An 18,223-nucleotide genomic window follows, 5' to 3' on the forward strand; every position below is an offset into this window, starting at 1 on the left:
TACGTCTTTTCAATATTTTATTTTTAATTAATTTTATAATTTTTATACAAAATTTTGATAAAATTTTCATTGATATCTGATATTTGACACACGAACCGCACATAAAGTTTCCCGCCATTTTCCGTGAGGGGGCTGTTTAGGCGCGCAAAATAAAAATAAAGAAACGATGCAGTGGGCCCCCGCTAAGAGAGCAATTTTCACAGTGGCCGGTCATCCAATTGCAATTGAAACAAGTTGAAAGCCCCTCCTCTGAAAACCAATTGCGAAAAAATGTTAGCGGTTCGATCCCGGAAACCCGCCGGATACGACGACGTTCCGACGCTCCCTCTTTACCGCTCCGCCCCGGCTCTTGATGTTCGGCTCGAAGAGTTCGAGCTTTTCGCCATCGATCGCCTCCGAGGTAAACCCTACCTTTTCTCTTTTACTTCAATTTCGTCGGGTTTTCACTCTAATTTTTGTTTGGATCGAACCTCGAACACTATTTTCGGGTAGAAAATACTCACAGTGCATTCAGTGTTTTGGAATTGAGAACCGAACTGAATTTTATGTAATTCGATTAGTTTGGAATTGAATGGAGAGGATTTTGTTGTTGATTGGAATTAGTTATACATATCTCGACGATTGTGGCAGTTGATGGCAATTATTGGCTTTTGTAGTGCTCAAAGGGATATCGGATGGATTATCACGAGGAAAGAAACATGAAGAAATGGAGAAATTGGTGAATGATCTTTGGAAGACAAATATGAGGCACCCTCAGGCATCAGAGGACATCAACAAGGACATAATATCACACTTTGTTCTGCGTCTTGTTTATTGCAGAACGTAAGATATTATCGCCTTTTGTTGTAACATGTTAGTCTGAAAGATTCTTGGTTTTTTTTTATCTAATTTCATACTTGTTACTTTCTTAATCTGCACATCAGGGAGGAACTGAGGAAATGGTTTCTTTCCATGGAGACTGCCCTATTTCGTCACCGTTTTCGCAATGAAAGGCCTGAAGCTCAGGTAATCAGCATACTTCTTTTGGATTTCTGATCAAAAGACTTGCATCATTTTGCTTCTCAGTTTCTCATGAGTTTCAATTTTAAAATTGTTCTTTTGGGTCTACAGAGGTCACTCATGGCAGAATTTGGTCTTGCCTACAAGAAAGTTGATATTTCAGAACTCGAGGTAATTACATACCTCGATTGGTTTGTAGTATTATGAGCTTGCATAGAGAAACATGCAATTGCATTTGATTTTAGAACCGTTTGAGATGTATTACAGTCGGACACTTTCTAAAATCTTCAACACCTTAGTATATGCTGCAATCACTGAATTGTTTTATCTTCCTCTACAGAGTGTAATGGACAAACTGACCCAGGTTGCGCGTTCCACGAGTCAATCTTTACCCACTGGTAGGGGAAGAGTATCTGTTCACTTACTTGGTCACGTACTGTAGCTCAATAAACTGTGTTTTCTCTGTTTCCAGTATGTATGGTCTTTCACAATAATTTCGAGTCAATAAATTGTCTCTGATAGATTGAGAATTGTGTCAATGTTAATTGGAGGCACTGTTCAAATGTTCTACATTATGGGTATGTACAGAAGTGAGGTGTCTATGGTATCTCTTGGTTCTTGTTTTAAGGACATGCACATTGTTTCTTTGAAAAATGTTTCCAAAAAGTGATAATCTACATTTTCTGTTATTGCAATCTACATTCTAACTCTTTTCCTTTTCCTTATTTTCCTTTTTTTGCAGCTGATGCCATATTTTACAAGGTGTGTTCATCTTTTACTAGTTCTCTATTCTGAAACCTTATATTCTTAAGCTTGTATTCACGAATCATGAGAATTGGTCTTGTTTTACTGGGATATAAGTCCTCCAAGTTTTTTGTATGTTGTATCCACAAACCAGGTCTGAGGTTCCTGTTGGTCCATGTGGTCCTCAAGAACAAAGTCACATTTTCCATTGTATTTATTCCATGTATCATTTTGTGGATATCATCAAATATTAAAGAGAAAAAATAAATTATCGGAGGAATTATTGAAGTCTATCTGGCTATCGGCTTCAAGCCCTTTCTAAGTTTGCTATGAGAGTAGATCATTGATGATTATGATGGTTAGATTTATCTTAATGCATAGTTTGGAATGTTTAGGAAGGACCTCCCTGGTCTTATAGTCTTCAAATTAAGAACATATCTCATCTGATGTCTTATTCCCCATCCCCCATGAAGGTACCATTTGAAGAAGTTCCAGAACTTGTCGGTAGCCGTAGAGTATTCATCAGCAAGGGGCATGCATATATAGCTATGAGTCAGGTTAAAGTTAATGCTTTCTTTTAAATCTTGCACCTTCCCTTAGAGTGAGGATAATAATCATTCTCCTTTATTGTCTTCCCCTCCCTCCTTCTCCCCCAATTATAGGTGGTTTCCCTTGTTGCCACACATTTCCGCAGTCATCTGTCAAAAGCACTGATGTTGACTAACAGGTGACGCTGGCTATTTAAATTCAGAAAGCATATATCCTCTTATAGTTTGAAAGTTCAAAACCTTACTGGTTATCCCTGAAGTTAAACTTTTAAAATTATAAGTAATCAGGTTTTAAAATTTTAAAATTATCTGAAGTTAAACTTTCTGCTCGCCTGCTTGCAGAAAATGGACATCAACTATAGTAGAACAAGAGAAAAATCGGTTGACTCCTGTGAGTATTCGGATGCAAACCTTGTCTGTCCAAGTAGCATTTGTTTCAAGTAGGTTTTTTGACATTTTCTTCTTCTTCTTTCATTTCTGTTTAGATAGTTGAAGCCCTATCCACAAGCTACCTGGGTCCGGACTATTCTCAGGTAGTTCATTACCTTGTTTTATCTTGGTTTATTACCCATAGGTCTCAGTTTGTTTAAGTTGAAGTTGATCAGGTCTGCTGATTGTCTTTGTAGCCAAAAGAATTTGCTGAGATATCCTTAAGAGACATTGATGACATAGCTAAGAGCTCGTTTCCTATGTGCATGCGCCACCTATTTGAAAAGGTAAACGATTGGCCATTCATTAAGCTTTTTATGTTTTTTTTTTTCCGGCTTGTTCTTCCCTCTTTTAAAAATCTACAAGTAGATAATTAAAAGAGGGGAAACATAGAAAGCTGATCGATTAACCTCTCTTTTTACCATCTGCTTTTTGTCTCAGTTACTTCTTTTCTTATGATGCTCTTATATGTCCCTTTTATTTTATTTTTATTTCACATATGCCACTTGTTTGCAGCTGAGAGAGGAGCATCATCTAAAGCATGGAGGGAGAATGCAACTGGGTCTCTTTCTCAAGGTATTTTTTTCCATACATCCCATCATGTCCTGTGTTTAAGTGTGTACATAATAGAATTAGAATAAGATGATGAGAATGTGGTCTGTTTCCTGTGTTTGTGTGAACACCATTTCAAATAAAGGCATGTAATGGAAATCCTCTGACATGTTGTTTTATTTTTGCACATTTGGCCAACTGGGTATCAATACGAATTGTTCTTTGTGGTTACCCACAACACATCATGCACTGCTTGGATTACTTTGGTACTTATTATCTCTTTGTACACAAAATGGAGATAATAGCTATTAGTGTCGAAAATGGTTGGATGTTAGACAGGCTCATTGTGTATGTTTCAGCTGCCAATTTATGTTAGTTGCATCACGTTGATGGTGATTTTGGAAAATGCAGAGATGATGTGTGAAACTGTCAGTTGACATTTTACAAGCACCACACTAAATATTCATAAGAGTCATGAAAAGTACCACACTAAATATTCATAAGAGTCATGAATCTGTCATTCTAAGCCCTTCTTTCCCAATTGGTTAACTGTTGACATGTGGTTTTGCTCAACCTCCATGTGCAGGGTGTTGGGTTGAAACTGGATGATGCACTTGCATTTTGGAAAGCTGAGTTCTCACGAAAGGTGAGTTTTAGTGTTCTTAGAGCATTTCATCTACTAATGAAGAAATCAAGATAGCAATCCATTTCCAGCTTATTATCCATCTTATAAAAACATAAGGTGCATTTTGATTTGCAGAATATATGAGTATAATGCTTTGCGACAGCATGTCTGGTCCTTATGATTTCCATACTTTTCTGATCTGACGCCTTGTACTTAATCTTGCAATAGGTTGGTGCTGAGAGGTTTGACAAAGAATATGCATATGGCATACGCCACAATTATGGAAGAGAAGGAAAAAGAACGGTATGACATCAATCTTAATATTTTCAAGAGTCCACAGATGCTATATACTCAACTGAATTTTAAGATAATGCAAATCCTGAATGATGAATTTAGAATCAAATCATAGAATACTTTGTATATTTATATATGGAAATACATTAAACCAAAATGGGAACTTCAACATAATTACTGGTTGTTAGAGTTTGTTGTTCCTGTTATTCGTAGATGTGTTGAACTTTTAGTAGTTGTTGTTATTGTTTAAGACCTTGCAAAGCTATATATGGTGCCAGGTGTTATGGTCACCATCAAATATGTTTCTTTTGGACATTACAGGATTACACACCTTATTCCTGTCAAAAGATCATCTCATCTACTCCTGGCGTAGGAGATCATCATGGATGCCCATATCGACATTTCAGGTAATTTCTATGACAAAATTTATCACTTTTCGGGATTCTGTTTAAAAAGTCTAAATCAGTATATTTTAAAAGTCATAAAGAAATGACCTCTAAACTTGACATGCACAACATTACTGGTTATATTAGATTGGATAGAACTATTGCAGCAAACAAACAAAGTTATTTGATGGTTTTCGCACTCACATTGCTGCAAACACCATTTAACATCACAGTTCTGGTATAGCGCCAAATGATCATTCCACCTTTAACCATTTTCTTTAGATTTCCCTCTCTCATGTTAGCTATTACAACTCCTTTCTTGGGAACACAGTACTTGTTTACTAGTACTGGTCATTTTTATTTTGGAAATATTTGGATGATTACTTTCTAAAATTGTATATGTTGACTCATTATTTTTCCTGTGACAGTGAAGAGAATCTGACAGCTGCTCTCGGTAGAATGGGAGTTAACAGTCGTGCTCTTGGCGATGTAATGAACAAAGTTCGGAATAAGCATTATCAGGTGAAAATGTTACCAGATGCATAACAGTTTAATGCAAGTGATTTTGTTTTTGCTCTAGCATGATGCTGAAATGTTTGGACTACTTGGCAATGTATGTATCAGCTGGCATGCACCTTAACATTTGAAGCTGTCCATGGGACATCATGCGAAGCTGGGATTAACCATCCAAATCAATACTTCTCTGACAGCCAAATGATTATGAAGTCAAAGGTACATTAATGTTTTATAGATACCGAAAAAAATCTATTTGGAGCATAAATGGATAGATTTGGTTGTATTGAATATATTGATTGATGCATTGGCATGAGGCAAAAATCTGCTGCACTCCCACTTTTAGAGTATTCCTTAGATTCCCAAAACCTTAGAGTGAGTTTTATAGTTCTAGTACATACTTATCCAAGTTTTTCTGCAGAATCAATCTACAGCGAAGGACACGCAAATGCAAATAGAATCTTCTTGATGAGAAGGAGCTCTGAGCTACATTAATCTATAAGTGGTTTAACATGTTGCTGTGCTTCGCTGTGCTTCAGCTCAGCTCAGCACAGCACAAATTTGATGTCTTGCTGGTTAGGCTGAAGTAATCATGAAGTTAAGATATCATGTACTGTTAGATATGTATGAAATGTCTTGTAAGGATACAGAACAAGTTCACCTGATTTATAATTTATAGGTAATTCCTAATTTGAATGAGTAATAGTTGCGAACTCGATGATCTTTTTTTATCTGTTGCAATTTGTTGCACTTCCTGGACTGCTAGTCTTGGTGCTATAGAAACTATAGTATAGATCACTCTTCACATCATCAACAGTACTTTGTTTGCCATTTTCTGATGAAGAAAGGCATAACTTCATCCCAAATCGAAAAGTAGAATGGATCATGTTTACCAACACATTGGCTAACCTTTGTATGAAGTATGGGTTCTGTTGAGTAAATTTTATGCTCTTCTTTTTTCTGACTGAACAATTGTAATAGTACTTGAGAAGATACTACGTACAGAAGAGTAAAATCCTTGGAAACCCTTCAGAAGGAACAAGGGCCGATTAAGCACTTTGTGATATGACTTGGAGAGACAGAGATCAACTGTATGTAGATATATAAGTAAATAGTTTTAAGCTATACTTACGGAGGAATTTAATATTTGAGCAGATACAAACTACTAGTGATTAACTGATTTGAATAAAATCATTCTCTTTATGTAAAATTTGACTTGCATAAAAAAATATCACATTTATATTGAAATGAAAAATCTTAGTAAGCTATTGGATTTGATAAACAAGAGGAAACTGAAATCAGAAACAAATGAAAACCGATATCAAATGCAGCTCGCTTCTGTCATGCTTGACAAAACTAGTCTTCCTTGTACTCCAGATTTTCTTTCAAAATGACAAAACCTTCAAGGAAGGGAGAAAGGGGAATATATTTCTCAGTCACCAACTCTGCTTTCTCACCAGCAGCCAGAACAACCGGTGTTGAGTGGGTTTGGAAACCAGTTATTGTTTTTGGATGGCCAGCCTGCCCAACAACATCCACAGCTTTTCCCACTCGAACAGGAACTGACAAGGGTTTGAGATTCTCGTCCACAGTCAACAGCATTCTTGGCTGCACAGCCATAACAAGATAGTAGAGAACATAATGATACTTCCCCAAAATGATGGCTTCCATATCGAGACATGCGTGCAGCATGACTATGATTCCACCAAGTGCTGCTGGTGATAGCAAGAAGCGGTCGGAATGATATGGATTTAGAGTTGATAAACCCTTCCCCAAATGTACAAGACCTTGAGCAATGCACACGCAGAAGAGAAGGGTGGCATCTTTGTAGTAATAACTTGAAAGACTGCGAAGCATGTTAGCTATTCTGGCATTATTGGTTCCTGCACCTATCAAACCTAAGGAAAACACTGCAGCCATTGCTACTTCTGAATCTGTTTCATGGCTAAGTCTGCTTAATGTGTCCATAACACTGACCTTTGGGTTTGATATGCAAAGGAGACCAAGGGCCAAAGGAACAGCCTTCCGGATGCTTTGTTGTCCATACTGTAGAAGATGCTCTAATGAACGAATTGCCATTTCAAGTCCCAATTCTTCAGCCATTGCTATCATAGAAATTCCAAGCACAGCAGGTCCCTGGTGAGTTTCACCCTTCTCCTTAACATGTTGCGAGCAATGGCCGAGAAGGGTTTGAACCTTGAGAACATCTCCTGTTCCAGCATAAGCACAAGAAAGCAGAGTCATATCACAATGTCTTCTGATTTTTTCATTAAATGTCTGTGAAACTTGAGCAGTGGCTTCAACGTTGTCTTGCTTCCCAAGGTACACAAGGCCAAGGCTAACCGAAATTAGGCGAGCAAGGGGGTCTCCCAACTCTGCGTCAGTTCGGTCCATTAGTGCAAGTATGATAGCTTGAGCTACCTCTTCATTGCAGGAACCAATGAATATCAACCCCAATGAGATTGCAGTGAATGTGACCACATCAAGTGGAGCTTTTGCGTCATTAAGTATCGGAGTCAGCTGACTACCTATCTGCTCATTCTTTGAACCAGCATATGCAATCCCTAGTCCCATTATTGCACCAATGCGGATAGATGGATCTTCTTTATCTACATATTCCCCCAAAATTGCCAGCGCCGGATCACAATCATGTTTGACACCGCAATTGAAAATTCCAATCCCTAACAAGGCACCAGCAATAACATGGTTGTCATTGCTGTGCAGGTACTTGTCAATGTGGGCAAATCCAGAGTCAACATCCCACAGTGAAATCATACCTAGACTTGCAGCACCGCTGATCTTTCCATGCTCCTTATTCTTGAAAAGCCAATGATCTTTTGGTGGTTCAACTGTCGTCATCAACTTATCCTGACCAAAGCCCACATTTACGAATGCATTTACAAATGTGTCGGCCAAGTTCTGTCGCGCTGAATCAACACTACTACTTACTTGACCATGAAGCAAGTGTGCCTTGTATATATCCTGTGGAGTTTTGGCCTCCATGACCTCAAGATCTCGAGCGAGGGTAAGATAACCTTCGCTGAGCTTAGTGTTATTAATAATGTCCTGCATTACCTCTCGGTTATTACTATCCCCATCCATGTTATCATCATCATCATCAAGCACTGAATAATTACCACCATGCCTAGCAAGCATGTAGCAAAGTTGTTTTTTACACAGCACATCATCACAAGATGTAAACACTTCCCTTATCAACTGGTGGTCATCAACGAAAAGCGCAATCTGAAGTGCATTTGGATATTCTCCAAACTTCAGATATATCTTGTATGCAATATCCAAAGCTAAGTACGCATCGTCTGGTCTGGCAGGAAGGTATCTTGCTGAACTGGTCAGATAAAGGCAAGTCTTCTTAAAATTCGTCTTATCAACATGCTCAAATAACAGATTAAGATCTCCAATCTCAACCAACAGGTCAACCGCTTCAGTTTCGGCATTGTGCCACATGTGAAAAGCAACAATCTGTCGTACCAGTTTCATTAGGTCACAATTAGGGTTTTCATCACTGATCTGAAACTGCAGCTTATTATCGGCATATTCTTCAGCAATTTCTGCAGCTAAGTTCCTGACATATTCATGACCCCATGAACCAATGTCGCCGTTTGAACCAGCCAACATTCTGTACTTCAAGCTTTCCCGCTCTCCCTCAGCAGACATGGTCAGTGCCAAAACAGATAGTATATCTGCCAGGTTTATCTTCAAATCTGAAGCTCCCATTATTTCGTAATATGATTTTAGAGTTCTGTAATGTGGGCGAAGATATTTCAAGGCCTTTGGAACAGCCGTCATTGAACTGGTTGAAGAACGAATTTCGTGCCTCATACTCTCGAGAGCAACCATCTGCAGCCGAGGATCAGGATCTTGAACCCTCTCCACATATAGCTCCAATTTTTGCTTCACTGCCAAATCCTCCGCAGACAAATCCATGTTTGGATCGCCAAGCTTATATTATTTTCTCTCTAATTTGCTCGTTCACTAGAAAAGTTGAACGTAATAAATTACGTAAATCCTAGACTGTGCTTTTAAAGAGGAGCTGTACTCCTTAATCTTATAGAGCTAGTAAAGTGAACATCTAATCCAATTTGGTCAATTCTATTTAATCTTGTACGAAAAGACAAAGCAATATAATTAGACCATCTCCCGACCACCATAAGTCATTTCACTCTTCCCAATAAAAAAAAAAGAGCCCAAAAAAAATTAAAAAAATTGGCGTTCTGTCAGTATGCAAGCCAAGCCAAATTTCGCGTCCAAGAAATTTGCTCATATGAGAGGCCATAATCGTAGCCATCTTTACAATACGATTACGAATATCCGATGCCTTTAGCCACAAAAATTTTTCATATCACAAAGAAGACGGTGACTACTCAATTTTTTTCTCAAAAAAAAAAACAAAGGTGACTACTCAATTTTATAGAGAAGTAAAACAAAATTCTATGTTGAACATTGCAATTTGCAAGATCAAAAGCGATGACACATGCCACCTTATATGGTATCTCAAAAAGAAAAATTAAAATCCAGTTCCCATGCTTGAATTAAGGTAAATATGAATATGATCTGCTATTACAATCTAATCGATGCCTACTAATTGAAGGGGCTTCTCGTTCAAATTGATGGGAAATTATATCCCAAATAGGTTGGTCCCTTGGAAGCTTCGTATTGAGTGGGCTAACTGTTTACACTGTATTTCTCAAATGCAATTCCGTTCTTCCCATATTTTTCGAGAAGGTAACCAGATAGTAGATGCTTTGGCAAATTATGGTTCAACTTCTACTAGCTTGGTGTGGTGGGATATGCCTCCCTCCTTTTTTCATGCTCATTGTAATAGTGACCGTTTAGGTCTGCCGCAATTTCGTTTGCGGTAGCTAGATTTGGTTTTGGTTTCCGGAGGTTTGGTTTCTGTCCCCCTTTTCTTGTATTTTTCCTTTCTTTCAATAAGTTCTAGGGGTTAAGGGGCTTTTAGCCTCTCTTAGCTCCTGGTATCAGTCAAAAACAAAAAAAAAAACCCTAATAGGTCATATATTTTATGTGGTGCATGAAATCATTATGCACATTGCCATAAGTAACATGTTGCTTGTTGCATTTCCCAAGTCATACATTTTTAGTTATTGGTCATCTATATATGGAATTAAAATCTTGGGGAAATGATCATTTACCCAATTTCAGCTTAAAATTTGCCCACTTGCTCCACTAACAGTTTTTTACTTTTTTAATCCCATTTACCCAAAACACTCTAAGAGATTATTTCCCATTTACCCAATTAATTCTTTTTTTATTCTTTTTATTTATTTTTGGGACTTTTTTGCCCTCTCCTTCTTTCTCACTTAGAGAGAAAAGTCATCCTTCACATTGATGTGCTCCGGTGACCGGTGGCCGGCCGCGGACTCCGGCTATCGGTGACCGGAATCTGGCAACCGATGACCGAAATCCGGCGACCGGTCACCGGAATCCGGAATTCGGCTACCGGACTGGTGTCTGGATTCTGGTGTCTGAATTTATTGCCACCCAATAATACCCAGTAACCATATTATTGCTCCCCAATAATCATATTATTGCCTCCAATAATCATATTATTGTCGTCCAGTGAATTGTATAAACTCCCAAAACCAAAATGAATACACTTCAGACACAATTGATCAATTTATAATCATATTATTGCCTCCCAATAATCATATTATTACCCTCCAATAATCATATTATTGCCCTCAAGTGAACCAAAATGAATACACTAAAGACACAATTGATCAATTTATATGTTCAATTGCACACGTTCATTTTTTTTCCTTCCCCATTCTCGGAGCTCACACTATACAAAAAAAAAAAAAAAAACTCTGGGCACCAGATCAGAACGACTTCTGCAGCGATGTATTCACCTCCCTGGATCGGATTCCTATGCTCCAACGAGGAGGAGGAGATCTGGATCGAGAAACAGAGCCGAGATGGCCCAAAATCCGCCGGAAAGGTTTCGTCGCCGTCATCGACTTGTCGGGCGACGACTTCTGCAGCGAAGTCTTCACCTCCCTGAATCGGATTCCTGTGCTCCGACGCTCCAACGAGGAGGAGGAGATCCGGATCGAGAAACAGAGCCGAGATGGCCCAAAATTCGCCTGAAAGGTTTCGTCACCGTCATCGACTCGCCGGGCGACGACTTCTACAGCGAAGTCTTCACCTCCCTGGATCGGATTCCTGTCGTCCGACGCTCCAACGAGGAGGAAGAGAGAGAGAGAGAGAGAGAGAGAGAGAGAGAGAGAGAGAGAGAGAGAGAGAGAGAGAGAGAGAGAGAGAGAGAGAGAGAATTTTATATTTTATTAATTTGATTGAGGGTAAAAATGTCACTTGCGTTTAAATTGGGTAAATGGGGTTAAAAAACTCTTAGTGGAGCAAGTGGGCAATTTTTAGGTTAAAATTGGGTAAGTGGTCACGGCCCCTAAAATCTTTCTTTCATTTTAGTTATACTCTGAGCCTATTGCTTTTTAAATTTAGATCCTTTTTTTGTTTATTTAGATCCCAAATTAAACTTTTCTTTTTCATTTTTGCAATCAAACTTAAAATGTTTCATTTTTTTTGAGATAATGGAGGAAACTAAATCAAACTAAAGAAATAAAACAAAACCATATGTATCAGAAGTAGCTAATTATCATTGTGAACAAAAATAATTTTCTTTATAATACACGTTTTCTTTTATGATGACAAACCCTGTAACGATAAGAGAAAGAGAGAAATATACTATTTTAAGGGCTTTTGAACAAGTGCAACCTTTTGCAATTTAGGATCACGATCTTGAACCCTCTCCACATACAGCTTCAGTTGTTGCTCCACATACAGCTCCAGTTGTTGCTGCATCAAATCTTCATCCGACAAATCTGTCATTGGATCTTGTGATGTGTCATGATGCGATTTAAAAAAAATATCTTATTGTATTTTGGTTGTAGCATGATTATTGTTTTCTTTTATATAGCTGATAAAAAAAATTATCTTCATATGAATGGAAAATGTGAGTTCCAATATATGGCAATAAAAAGCAAAGTAAGGAAAAAGAACAAAAATGTATGAGGAAATATAATAGGGTCTAAATGTATGAGCTCTATCTTTCTTTCCGGTATGTCACAATTGTGAAGCAAATGGAGTTGCCCAGTTATCTGGTATGTCAACCCTTGCTAGTTGGTGCGTGTTTGAATACATAGGATTAGTGAGAATTTCTGTTATTATTCGGGATACTCTCTCGTTACTAATTGTTCGAGGTTTAGGCTTTACGTCCCCCCCTTTGTATTCAGCAGTTTCATTAATGAAGGCTTGAGGGCAGCTGCACCAACCCTTATTTCAAAAAAAAAAAAAAGGGTCTAAAAGAACAAATTGTTTACATGGAGTAGTCCTCTTTTGTACTATTCGATCTATATCCAATTAAGTTAGGCTCTTATTTAAATCTATGAATTCCTCATTTAAAAAAAAAATAGCTCTAAAATGATCAGGAGAGTAAATACGTGGCAAAAAAAACACTCATTTCCACTCCCTCTGCTTGAATTAAGGTCAATATGAATATGATATGCCATTACATGCAGTTGTATCGATGCCTACTAATTGAAGGGGAATTCTCGTTCAAATTCATGCAAAATCATATCCCTAGTAGTTCATATGTTTTATATGTTGCATGAAATCATTATGCATTGGCATAAGTAACAAGTGGCGTACGTGTTACATTTCTATATGTCATACATTTTAGTTATTGGTCATCTATATATATATATATATATTAAACTTTTTTTTTTCATTTTTGCAAGAAAAATTAAAATGTTTCATTTCTTTTAGATAATGGAGGAAACTAATTCAAACTAAAGAAACAAAACAAAACCATATGTCCCCGTTTCAAAAAAAAAAAAAAAAAACAAAAAAACAAAACCATATGTATTGAAAGTAAGTAACTATTATTGTTAACAAAACAAACAGGCTTTGCATGTACTTCAGATTTTCTTTCAAGATCACAAATTCTTTAATGATGGGAGAAAGAAGCATATACTTTCTGTTGACAACTTTGCTACATCACAAGAGGCTAGATGAAGAACTGGTGATGAGTGGGCTAGTAACTATGATTGTTTTTAGATGATCAATTGCCTCACTCTAATAGGAACACTCTAATAGCAATAAACAGTGGTTCAAGATTCTCGTCTATAGATAACAACATTTGCGGCTGGATCGCCAAATTAAGAAAATAGACTTGTAAATAATATAATATGATTGTGAAAATATTAGTAAATATTTATTAACTGATAAGTTATGAATAATTTTTTTTTTTTGAAAAGTACATACAAAGTTAGGAGAAGTTTTAAATACACACCCCTAATTACTTAATAGGGTCCTTGACCCAAAGCACCAAAATAAGCAAAAGTTACCCCAGCAACAGATTTTTGTTCTCAGATACACAATTTAAGCTCAAATCACCATTTTACCCTCAAACTAATTAAAAAATTACCCACTGCCATTCTGTCTCATCTCTCTCTCTGGACGCCGATACTCTTTTTCTCTCTCTCAGTCTCCGATCTGCGTTCTCTCTCTCTCTCTCTCTCTCTCTTCCCCGGCCCTCCCCGGCCTGCAAAGCCCCGACGCCAACTCCACCTACTACCACCTGCAAAGCTCCGACTCAGCCTCTGTCCCTCACGCTCTCACACCGGATCGAAGAAATCTCATCGGGTTTCAGGTATGGATCGTCGGCGCAAGAGATGAGCTGGTGCTATGGAGCTCCGGCGGTCAAAGCCTCGATCGTCGGCGCCGGTTCTAGGTATGGGTCGAAGGACGACTCTGTCGCCGGCACCTCTCTCTCTCTCTCTCTGGCACGAAGCCGTCACCGGTTGCTTGGACCTCGCCTTCGACTCGTCCCGGCAGCAGGAAGCGGAGACCGGTCATCCCTCTCCGATCTGCACTTTCTCTCTCATCCCTCTTCGAGGTGGCGGCCGGGCTGCTGGTAGACGGGAAATTGGTGGAGGATAACAAGGATTTGGTGCCCAGAGCTTTTCTCTGGGTGCCCAAACTATTTTTTTTTATAGATAAAATGGGGCAGAAGACCAAAATGAAAGAAAAAAAAAAAAAAAAAGGTTCTATTGGGGCAATAGACGTTTTGAATTGATGTAATCTCCTTGTTTTTTTCCTATAATCAAAGTTTTATTTGTCTAAATTTAAAGAGATTAGTTCTCATTCTAGCAACTGAAAGTCTTATTGGGGGATAGTAGACGTCTATTGGGGGGCAATACATGGCTGATAGACGTCTATTGGGGGGCAATACATGGCTGATAGACGTCTATTGGGGGGCAATACATGGCTGATAGTCGTCTATTGGGAGGGCAATACATGGTTAATAGACGTCTATTGGGAGGCAATACATGGTTGATAGACGTCTATTGCCCCTTTATTGGGGGTCAATAGACGTCTATTGGGGGGCAATACATGGCTGATAGCCGTCTATTGGGGGGGGCAATACATGGCTGATAGCCGTCTATTGGGAGGCAATAGACGTCTATTAGGGGGTAATAGACGTCTATTGGGGGCAAAAAAACTTTCCGGTGGGTGGTAGCCGGTGATCGGAATCCGGCGGCCGGTGACCGGATTCCGGCGAAAATTGACCGGATTCCGGCGAAAATTGGTGACCGGATTCCGGCAATACTTCGCCGGAATCCGGCGGTCGGTGACCGGAATCCGGCTGCCGGTGATCGGACTCCGGCGAAGTCCCCTATGGTTTCTCTCTCTTCCATTCTCTCTCTCTCTCTCTCTCTCTCTCTCTCTAAGTAACAAAGGTGAGGGTAAAATGGTATTAAAAAAATAATAAAAACAAAAAAAAAATCTTAATTGGGTATTAGGGAAGACCTCCTTAGAGTGTTTTGGGTAAGAGGGAATTAAAAAAACTTAGTGGGGTAAGTGGGAAAAAAATCTCTAAAAATGGTGTAAATGGACAAAAACCCTACTTAATACACACTCCATACTTAATACACCACCAATTTAATTTCTCATTCTAATAATTCACTAAATACACAACCCAAAGTACCTAAAATACCCTTAATCTCAAAAATCATGAAATATCCTACTTTTTGACTATATTAAGGTTACTATTTAATATGATTAGTTTATTCTAGTATATTGACATTTATTACATGTGTTAGTTATTAAGAAATCCATAAAGATTTATTATTGTTCCCTTTAAATAGATGCATATAAATAGGCTTTGTGTTATTTGAACTCTCATCCACCAAACACCATGTTAATCAAGTATAAAATTATGAGTTGAACATTCAACCAAAACTATACCAGTAGTTTCTCCATAGTGGCAAAACTAAATAGTTGTCATTAGAGGGGCCAAACAAATTAACAATTACAAAGTTTTTTCACCTGTGATGTTTTATATTAGAAAATAAATTGATTAATCATAACTCTTAGAACAAAAAAGGAAATTAACTTAAAAATGGGAGTAAAGCGATATGTTTTAACAATATTTAATGCCAATGATTTTGAAATTCTAAATATTATGGTCTCTAACCTCATCTAATTACAATTTATTTAAAGAAAAATTAAATTAGATAGTTTCTAACTTTATTCTTGTATTAAATTGGGAGGCCATGTATATAAATTTGTTGTGTTTATCTAACTATTTATACATAAATAGAATAATATAAGCAAAATATGACTATTTTTTTTTTCTTCTAATGCATAGATGTCTGTTTTGATCATTTAACCTACCTACAAAATCTAATTTGAAATATAAAATAATAGGGATGTGTATTAAGTGATTAGGGGTGTGTATTTAAAATTTCTCCAAAGTTAAATAACTAAGATTAGTTGAGCTACCTAGCATGGAACCCTCATGCCTAGAATTCGAGTCTCAACTCCCACTAGTTTGTGGCCAACATGTTTGAAGGACCTTCGGGTTTGTGCACCTGCGGCGGGAGATTAGTCTAGTTTTGCTGTGATATCCTCATAGATCTTGGTCCAAATACTGACTGAGTGAGTGTGTTATTAACTCGCTAACGTAACTGAGATGGCTTGCTACCTCACCTCTGATAAAAAAAAAATAAAAAAAATTCAAGGTTAAATTTAAATTGGTGTATGTATGCACATCTAACAAGATATATATGTTTTCCTCTTTTGTGGCATTTGACGAGTTACAGGTTTGTTGAAGGAGTAAAATTCTTAACCCTAAGAACCCAAATCCGGAGTTTTTCTCTCTACCGTCCAATTGCTCGTTCGGCGGCCCTCCTTGGCGGCGGGATGTAGACCCCCAGCCTCGTTGATAAGATGAGGACCTCGGGCCTCGTTTGGACTATGGGCCTCTTGTGCTTTGTCATCGGGATGTAGGTGTCGTCGGACGGGAGCTTAGTCGAGTTTGTGCGTTGGAGGTGAAGGGCACCAGTTAGATCTCCTTCTCGTCGATGATTGGAGGCAATACGGTACGTCGTGGAGAAGCCCGATCGATGCTGGTGCGGAGTCTTCTGCTAGAGATGGCAGGACATCGGGCTCGGATACTGCTTTGTCTTGGCGGTGTTTAGTCCGGTCGTTAAAGATGGTAGGTGGGTCGATGTCTGACATCTTGGTAGCGGGCTGGTCGGTGGGCGTCGTTGGCTGGCGGCATGACAACTTTTTTTAGCGAGAGGAAGGAGGCTGGGCTTCCCTGCTTATCACACACGGGCTCAGTGCATTGGGCCAGGGTTTTTTTGCCTAGGCCTTATTAGTATTTTTTTAGCTTGTCTATTTTTCAATAATTCCCTTGGTTTAGGGAACTCTATTTCCTATTGTTTTTACTTTTTAGGGCAACTATAAGTTTTTACCTTTAGGCTTGCTTATTTACTATGTTATTTCATATTGTGTAGGCTTGCTTAAATAAGTGAGCATGAGTACGGTAAACTGATCGGACCTAATCTATGTATCGCTGTGACTCACAAACTCTTTATCTACCTATAGATGGTAGAAGGAAGATATGTAATGGTTCTTTCTTACCTGAATTTTAATATATAAACATGATATTATTTCAACAAAAAAAAAATCTAACAAGATATATAAATTGAACCAAGTCATACCACACACAACTATCCATACTACAATTAAGAGAAGAAATAGCCCGTAGAGGAATACCAAGTTTATCAACAATAGCAATGGTGGAATTACCCGTAGTGGAATTTACCAACAAGGCAACAATAGCAATGATTACAATGGCTTCTCTCAACAAAATATAGATGAAGGAAAGAAGGAAAAGAGGAAAATGCTCAACACCGTTTGTGAAGTAATGATTGTGTATTTATATTTGATCATAGAATTTGTTTCTTTTGCTTTTGTTCTAGCATGATAGTGATATAATATGAACTATGTATGGATGTATCAGTTGGCATGCACCTTGACGCGATTTCAGGATTAAACATCCAACAATACTTTTCAGACTTATTTGGCTATATGCCCTCAATGGTACATTAATGTTTTTTTCGCCAAAAAAAAAAAAGGTACATTAATGTTTTATAGACTACCATCAATAACTGAAAAATATTTGGTTGTATTGAATCTATTCATGTATGCATGAGCATGAGCATGAGCATGAGCACTTTGCAGTCTTATTTTGAAAGTTTGCCTAAGAATTCCAAAACCTTAAGAGTGAATTTCTGTAGTGTTCCAGTACATGCTTGTTCAGTTTTTCTGTTGCAGAGTCGATATCCATTGACGGACAGGCATATGCAAATAGCTGCAAGAAACTGATCTGACACGACTTGCATTCTGTATATAACTAACTTTTGAAATATCAATAAAAAACTCTTTAACTTGCAGACGCATAAGACGACTTCGTAACTGAATTACATTTCAAGTGATATTTTGAATTACTTAAATCACCATCTGAATTTGAGAAAAAGACATTAATCTTTCTGAGGTTGAGCCTCTCATAGCCACTCAATTGATCTTGATAAATTACTGATGCATTGGTTTTGCGAAACTATATAGAAAAGAAGCAAGACACAAGACTTTTTACTCGTAATTATCGGCACTAGTTGAGCTATTAAAGTAGATGTGGAGAAGCCATTAAAGCAGGTTGAGCTGAAGTTTTGTAGGCACCCATATTATGGAACACACGAAATGAAGAAAATCATTCAATTCTAGTA

General features: G+C 38.0%; 2 protein-coding genes across 2 annotated transcripts; one reads left to right on the forward strand and one right to left on the reverse strand.

Moving 5' to 3' along the window:
* The first annotated feature begins 157 nt into the window (after window positions 1-157).
* LOC133709957 (probable DNA primase large subunit) lies at window positions 158-5,789 on the forward strand. Its single transcript, XM_062135919.1, has 18 exons — window positions 158-400; window positions 657-822; window positions 924-1,005; window positions 1,111-1,170; window positions 1,340-1,397; window positions 1,742-1,761; window positions 2,217-2,300; window positions 2,406-2,470; window positions 2,634-2,682; window positions 2,777-2,824; window positions 2,918-3,007; window positions 3,237-3,296; window positions 3,859-3,918; window positions 4,126-4,200; window positions 4,513-4,598; window positions 5,006-5,099; window positions 5,202-5,309; window positions 5,512-5,789. The coding sequence occupies exons 1-18, from the start codon at window positions 271-273 to the stop codon at window positions 5,557-5,559; spliced, it is 1,383 nt and encodes a 460-aa protein (XP_061991903.1). The 5' UTR covers window positions 158-270; the 3' UTR covers window positions 5,560-5,789.
* A 657-nt stretch (window positions 5,790-6,446) lies between these two features.
* On the reverse strand, window positions 6,447-9,035 carry LOC133711339 (26S proteasome non-ATPase regulatory subunit 2 homolog A-like). Its single transcript, XM_062137474.1, has one exon. The coding sequence runs from the start codon at window positions 9,033-9,035 to the stop codon at window positions 6,447-6,449; it is 2,589 nt and encodes an 862-aa protein (XP_061993458.1).
* Between the last annotated feature and the right edge of the window lie 9,188 nt (window positions 9,036-18,223).

Source organism: Rosa rugosa, chromosome 5 (assembly GCF_958449725.1).
Source record: "Rosa rugosa chromosome 5, drRosRugo1.1, whole genome shotgun sequence".
In the NCBI taxonomy this organism is placed as follows: Eukaryota; Viridiplantae; Streptophyta; class Magnoliopsida; order Rosales; family Rosaceae; genus Rosa; species Rosa rugosa.